This window comes from Eleginops maclovinus, chromosome 16 (assembly GCF_036324505.1).
Source record: "Eleginops maclovinus isolate JMC-PN-2008 ecotype Puerto Natales chromosome 16, JC_Emac_rtc_rv5, whole genome shotgun sequence".
NCBI classification, from domain to species: Eukaryota; Metazoa; Chordata; class Actinopteri; order Perciformes; family Eleginopidae; genus Eleginops; species Eleginops maclovinus.
Genome location: NC_086364.1, coordinates 22,640,910 through 22,648,517, shown reverse-complemented (window position 1 = coordinate 22,648,517; position 7,608 = coordinate 22,640,910). Strand labels below are relative to the sequence as shown.

The 7,608-nt window shown below is 41.0% G+C and overlaps 1 protein-coding gene across 1 annotated transcript; it reads left to right on the top strand.

Annotated features, from left to right (window-relative positions):
* The first annotated feature begins 1,491 nt into the window (after positions 1–1,491).
* Positions 1,492–7,359, top strand: ankrd54 (ankyrin repeat domain 54). The gene is made up of 9 exons (XM_063904507.1): positions 1,492–1,730; positions 2,554–2,953; positions 3,829–3,876; positions 4,137–4,235; positions 4,739–4,810; positions 4,998–5,045; positions 6,107–6,231; positions 6,320–6,427; positions 6,622–7,359. The coding sequence occupies exons 2-9, from the start codon at positions 2,572–2,574 to the stop codon at positions 6,694–6,696; spliced, it is 957 nt and encodes a 318-aa protein (XP_063760577.1). The 5' UTR covers positions 1,492–1,730; positions 2,554–2,571; the 3' UTR covers positions 6,697–7,359.
* The last annotated feature ends 249 nt before the right edge of the window (positions 7,360–7,608 follow it).

Sequence of the window (7,608 nt, the reverse complement as noted above, 5' to 3'; positions counted from 1 at the left end):
TCCTAACACAGGACCAAACACTACTCTAAACAAAAGACACATATAAAACAATGCCTCTCTGAGTGAGATGGTATACAGCAGTGGTTCTCAACCTTTCCCAGCGACCCCTCAGAATAACCCCCCCTCTGGAATGTTGAGGAATCTAAATATCTGTGTTTCTTAAAGCAGAAGACAGGAAGTGATTCACAGAGCAGATGTTATCAGCAGCAGAGTCTCTACATGTATAAGACCTCTGTGTGAAGGGATTGTTGGTTATTTAGTACGAGTGTGTTCCGGTTTATCTTCCAGCTCCACAGGGGGAGACGTCCCAAAGAAAAGATGCATTTTGCAGTGAAAATCAGATCAGAGCATATTCCAAAACAACAATCTGATCTGATACTGCAGAGTTTAAAAAGGGAAGTGACTTCATGTCTCTGCCACAGAACCGTGTGCAGCGTGAGCATGAAGACACGGTGAAATGTAAACTGTTCGCAGAGCAGAACCTGTGTTTAGAGTTTGAGACGGGAGCCGAGCTTTGTCTGAGTGTCCTTTCAGTCATTGAGATGTCATCAATCAAAAACCAAACAATGATTTATTTTTACTGCCTTAGTTTCACAACCGTTAGGAATGTGACGCCATCAACAGCAGGGCGGCCATCTTTGGAGGATACCAGTGAACTAATTATTACAGCGAGCTTGTTTGCCTAAGTTTGAGCAGCTGAGCATGAAACCAAATACCGTGACAGGATATCATCCTGCTGATCACTTGTTCCAAATACTGTCGGCTCGTAACCCTTTAAAATAAGGCATGCATAATTACAGACATGATGTAAATGTCAACACTTTCAACCAAAGAGTGATTTTTCTTTCCTTTATCAAATCTTAATGTGTGCAACAGATGACTTGTGTGTTTCCTTTATTTGGTAATAATCTCACAGCCCCTCCCACGTTATCATAATGCAACCTGTTGGGGACCCGACCCCCCATGTTGGAAATGAGTGTTTATCACTGGAGCGGCACGTTGCCCCTTGAATATCCCCCATTGTTGTTCCTTATAACATATTGAAGTGCTTTATAGATAGCCATTTTCATATCATGTAAATCTAAATTATCTGAAGCTTTATAGGTGGAGGGTGGGTGTTACAAAACGGTTATCATTGTACATTTTACATGATGTAACATGGTGTTTCCTGATGTTTCCTGATGTTTCCTGATGTTACCTGATGAAACGTATATTAAAGAGAGTGTTTTTAAATGAAATCATTGTGTTGTGTGGACTATTATTTACTTAAAATGTTTATATATATTTTATTTTTGCATTACAAATTGTAACTTGGACTTAGTATTTGAATATAAATATTTTATGATTTTTATTTCTATTTATATATTTTTATTTAAATCTTGAATGGAACAACCCTCACGAAACAAACAGGTTAAGTATTCATAAATTCCTGTTAACTTTTTCACGGTGCGCATGCGTGAAATAACAACGTGTCTGATTGGCTGCCCGGTTGCATCGCTCCTATTTGAGGGGAGCTACTGAACAACACGGAGTCTGATTGGCCGGGAGATGCTGTCTGTCCAATGGGAGCGCCTTTTGTTACCTTCACCCGATAATGGAAAATGTGAAATAGGGGACATTTTGGTGCTGGAAGGAAGGGTGTGAAAATACTACAAATTACCCGGAATATAAGCACTTTTTTGGGGGCAGCTTCTGACTAACATCCCGTGCAATGGCTCCACGGTTCACCGGTAATAATGACGGCTCCATTTCCTGTTTGTCTTTGCCAGTAGTAGTAGTTTTAGTTTTCGTGTCCTATGTTGATATGTTCAGTAGATTGGTATACTAGAGACTATTGTAATTTATTCTGTGTATGTTATAATGTTTAGATATTCCTCCGAATAAAAGTTTTCTTTTTTACCGAGAAATTGTACGTATTGTTTTTAAATTGTTATGTTTATCTGTATGTTATTCTATGTTTAAGTCTGTCCTGTCGATTGACTGTCAAATGCTGCTGTCACAAAACAATGTCTGTCTGTCTGTGTCTGCCTGCCTGTCTGTCTGTCTGTCTGTCTGTCTTCCACTTTTCATCCTGAACATATTTTATGTGCACTTTGCAATAGTTTACTGTACGTAGTTCTTTGGTATATCCAGATTTAATGTAAATCATTTTAGTTTTATAGTCAGCAGTAAATATGACATTTGTTTTGTATAGTTTATTATTATTTCTGGTTGTTTTTCAAACTTTTTATCTTCTTTAACTGGGTTTATGTATGCAACATGTACACCCAGCCAAATTCCTCGTATGTACGATATGAAAAGATGGACCTTTACTGATCCCCGGAGGGACACGTACGTCATGACAGAACGAGAAAGGAAGACTATACAAATAAAAGTCAAAACAGTAATAATAGAAGTAACGAAAATGATGCGGGTTAAACTATAATGAAGGGAAATGTATAAAGATATGTGAGCAGAACAGACATGGGGAATATATATACAGTAAGGTGCAGAGAGCAGAGCGATGAGGTAACTGACTCGGCATTAAACCCGTTTCTGATTCTGTCTTTCTAGTATAAACATCCATAAAGTATGGACGGGTGGAGCCCAATCGTGGCCTCGGATAATGAGCGCTCCAGCTCCGAGGGGGAGTACATGCTGGAGCCCGGACCCGGAGATGGCACCCAGGAGGCGGGGGTCGGAGAGAGCATGGACCCCGGTGGAGGAACCGGTGCTGCTGCTGCTGCTGCTGCTGCTGTGGGGTTCGGGATGAGTGGGACCGGGGAGGGGAAGCTGGTGCTGGGTCGGGTCGGACAGAGGGACGAAAAGGAGCTGAGGTTCCTGCACCTGCTGTGGGAGCCGGGCAGAGCCGAGCTCGGGCCCGGGGCAGTGAGCAGCAGGGCGGGGAAGGTGAGCTGCAGGCGGCACCACAGGCTGGGCCGCAGCCTCGGTCCCCTGGGGAAAGATATCTATGGTGGGTAACATTCATCTGGATCTACAGATAAACCATACAGTTTAAAGTACTTTCTATTTGGAGATACTTGTACTGCACGTTGTCCTGTTTCTACCCCAGTACAGTTAGGTGACACATATTGTACTATATATATTTAACACTTATAGTTACTGGCTACTTTTAACATACAAGTACACATGATGTAAGATGCATTACTGTTCTGAAAATGTACCAGGTATTTAAAAAAGTAAATTAAATTGGCTCAACTCTGACAAACTACAAGATTAAAAAGCTGTGACATTTATTTGTTAACAACATTAAAAAATAATATAAGAAAAGAGCCCTTCTGAAAACGGAGTACTTTGGCTTTATTACCTGGAGTACTTTTACCTTAAGTAACATTTTGAATGACTTGTAATTGAGTATTTCAAGTCCATAGTATTTCTACTGTTATTTAAGTAAAGGATCTCAGAGCTGGGTCTACATGTGTTTACAACAGACCTGCAAAAACCAAGCTAACCTTAACGTGTGTACAGTGGTGGAAGAAGTACTACAAAAAGCTACGGTCCCACATCATTCCATTACAAGTAAAAGTCTCGTATTTAATGCATTATTATCAGCAACATGTACTCAAAGTATCAACAGCTAAAGAACCTAAGTGGTGTACAATATTATTATTCTGATTCATCACCAACAAACACATATTAATATAGTATTGCTGTTTGTGAATCTCAGTACTGCATGATCTCATACAAGCATAATGTGCTGCTCAAAGACGGCAGGAACTATCCCGGTGTCAGCGTGTGAACGATGCCTTTGTCTGTCTGTTCCCATTCGTCCAGTCATGAAGCAATACTTACATAATCATCCCTTTTTTGAATATCTTATTTCCACAGCTGTGAAACGACTGAGGGAAGCAGCAAACAGCAACGACATCGACACAGGTACCAACACCTGCATCTGCTTCAGTATTTATATATTATGACAGAAAGCTGTATTTTATTCCACTGCAAGGCTTTTATTTTACATTCTGTTTCTTCTTATTCTATTTCCTGCATGGTTTTACACCCTTTTCTGGCTCCGTATTTGAGCTTCATGCCTTAGTTGCATTATAGGTGGAGCCTGAGACGGTGGCGATGCAGTCACATGTCCTGCAGGAGTTTCAGGAGGATTTAAAGTTTGTGTTTTGCTGATTTTATTCCAGTGCGAAAGCTCCTGCAGGAGGACATCGACCCCTGTGCAGCCGACGACAAAGGAAGGACGGCCCTCCATTTCTCGTCCTGCAACGGCAACGAGAGCATCGGTGGGTTCATGGAGGAGCCGTTGTGACGGTATCATAGGGAACCATGTATAAAGCAACCGGGTCGGAGCATAAACCTGTACTCTACTTTCTTTCAAGGCCTTTTTTTTACTTCAACTCCACAGTTCAAAGGGACATTTTTCCTTTACTGAATGTTTTTTAAAGCTTTAGCTACTATACCTTAACAATGTAGGATGATTGTCGCTTAAAAAACTCCCACATGCTGGCAATCTATATAAAGGAACTGCAGCACGGTCACATGACTTCACGTCACCACTGCTAAGCTAAAGGCGGCTAATGTTGGGCTATAAAGGAACTACAGCACGGTCACATGACTTCACATTAAACTACATACAAAGAGGGAAGAACAACAAGAATGAAAAGTGACTAAGGTATTCCAGATAAAGGGGAGGAGCCGAGGCGTTTTGAAAGAGGTATCATTGAACTGAAATGTATTATTTGAGAGGAATCTGAGAACTGTAACCTCCTTTCTCAAATGTCTGTAGTGCAACTGTTGCTGAGCCACGGCGCTGACCCCAACCAGCGAGACAGTCTGGGGAACACCCCCCTCCACCTGGGTAAGAGAGCAGCCACCGTGGCCTTTACAACCTGCAGCGCTGTGGTCAGTGATGCACGCTACTGCGTTTCACTCTGACTCACTCCTGTGCAGCTGCTAAAGGGTGAACTCCAGAGTGCTGTACAGTTTGAGAGGTTCTTTTTAAGCAGCAGGAGTCTTCAAACTCTTTCCTCTTTGTGTTTGTGCAGCGGCCTGTACCAACCACGTGCCTGTGATCACCACGCTGCTGAGAGGAGGTGAGAGCCCTGTGGAGGTTGCGTTCATGTTGTTCACGTCATACTGAGAATAAAAGGGAGCAACCTCATTCACGTAAAGGGACAGGTCACCCTAAAATCTGTGTAGTGGTTTAGACTGACTCTATGATTCACCTCACCATCAGCAGCCAGACCCCTTAAACTGTTCAATTCAGCGCTAATATCTCTTTATAACTAATACACCACTGTTTATATGGTAGAGAAATGACATGAAACACTCATTTTTACTTAAACTTCTTATGCTTTTATTAATATTTGTATTGCGTTTTGTTTTAGCTTTTAATGGACATTTTATTTTGACTTCTTTTATTATAAATATATATATTTCATTTTTATTGCACATTTTAACCTCTTATGTTTATATTATTATATATTTTAGTATTTTATTTGTATTTAATGAATAAATAAATAAAAGTAAACATATTTTATAAAATCTAAATTAAAACAAACATTCAGTTAAGTTAGTAAATATAATTCAGTCAATAAATAAAATAAAAATGTGTGTTTTTTATGTTTCTGTATATAATTCTATCAACAACTTTTAAGACAAATAAACACATTTTGTTCCAAAAGCTGCTTGGCTTGTTTAAACCACAGACCTAATAACAGGCTGAACAAAAGCGGTGGTGGCGAAGTCCATAGGGGCTTGGCCTGGGAACTGGAAGGTCACCAGTTCAAGTCCCCGAAAGACCAAGTGCCACCGTGGTGTCCCTGAGCAAGACACTGGTTACCTACACTGCTCCCCGGGCGCCGTACATAATGGCAGCCCACTGCTCCTAACACTAGGATGGGTCAAATGCAGAGACCGCATTTCGTTGTCCTAGTACTTGTACTCTGTGCAATGACAATAAAGTTGAATCTTCTTCTTCTTCTAAAGTAAACGTTTACTTTGAGATGAGGGATCCAGGAGGGGCTAACCGTCCAGCTCATATCAGGGTTTAAGGACCCAATCCTGCTCTATGGACTCTACTGGGTGTTTCATTCAATCACAATCCAGAATCCGTGGAAGTAAATGAAGATTTGTGCTTTTATTTGGTGTTTAGGAGCCCGCGTGGACGCGCTGGACCGAGCCGGTCGGACCCCTCTTCACCTGGCTCGCTCCAAACTGAATATCCTGCAGGACGGAGACTCACGCAGCATAGAGACCCTGAGGGGGGAGGTCACTCAGGTACAGGACTCACCGCTCGGCTTCGGCTCTGATAGCTCCTTTCATCAATTCCACTCTAAAGCGTTCTGCATCTGTCTTCCCCTCGCAGATCATCCAGATGCTGAGGGAGTACCTGAACCTGATGGGTCAGAGTGAAGCTAAAGAGAGGCTGGAGCACATTTCCACTCAGCTGCAGCACACACGCACCAAAGAGCAGGTCAGGAATACACACCTCAATATCTCCATTTATTCATTATTTGTGCTGATTTTATATATATATATATATTTCCACTTCATGTGATTATTATTTGTGTGAGTTTCATATCAATTACAGATTATTATTGATTATTTTCTAATAGATGTAGTTTTATTTTACTTAAACATAACTGTGTGTTGTTTCTTCTTTTCCAGGTGGACGAGGTGACCGATTTATTGGCCAGCTTCACATCACTCAGTCTACAGAAACAGAATCTGGGGGATAGGTAGAAGATAAAGTATAAAGAGAGTTAACGTCCTGCTGCTGTTCAACAACGCTTCTGCTCCACGAGCCTTAACCAGATACACACGCACACACGCACACACACACACACGCACACGCTTAATAATGCCGGGTGTTTCTGTAAATACTGGCTAACATAAACACTCTTATCTTGGTTCAAATAAAACCAAAACTCAAATGTTAAAGCCCAGTTGTGCAGTGTGGTATCCATTAAAGGGATGGACAGAAAAGAGTTTCATGTGTTGGTTTTTTAAATAAAAAGGACAAAAGAAATGCCTCTGGGAGAAATGCATTACAAGGAACAGCTAGTGGAACAGATGCCTACCCAGAATGCAGCAGGATCTCAACTCTCGATTGTGTGTGTGTGTGTGTGTGTGTGTGTGTGTGTGAGGGAAAGTGTGTGTGTGTGTGTGTGTGTGTGTGAGAATCACGGCTGTGTCCTTGTGTTCTCTTTCTGCCTGCAGAATAATTCTGAGTCATGTTTCTCACAAAGTGTTTGAACAGTTCTCTCTGGTCTTTGTTTTAAACGGCGTCTCTGTTGCCTTCTCTCGCTCGTGCTGCATGTTTGTGAAGTGTAGTGTAAAGAAATGACTTGATATTTGTTGGAAAATTGATTTATGTGATTCAATAAATCAATTTGTTTGGCTATACTGGTGAGAGGTTGTCTTTAATACAATTGAAGGAATCAGAAATACCTTGTTGATCCCACGGTAAAATTGGGTCATTTTGCAGACCCATTCTGAAATAAAATATTTACATTTTTGACTGTTTTCATTGCATTTCTTAATTTTCAAAATGTTTAAAAAGGTATGTGGACTCGCATATAAATTAGTATTTTAAATAATAATATTGCTGAGAAATTGGATCAATGATTAGGTGTGTTGAAATCGTTCACATGC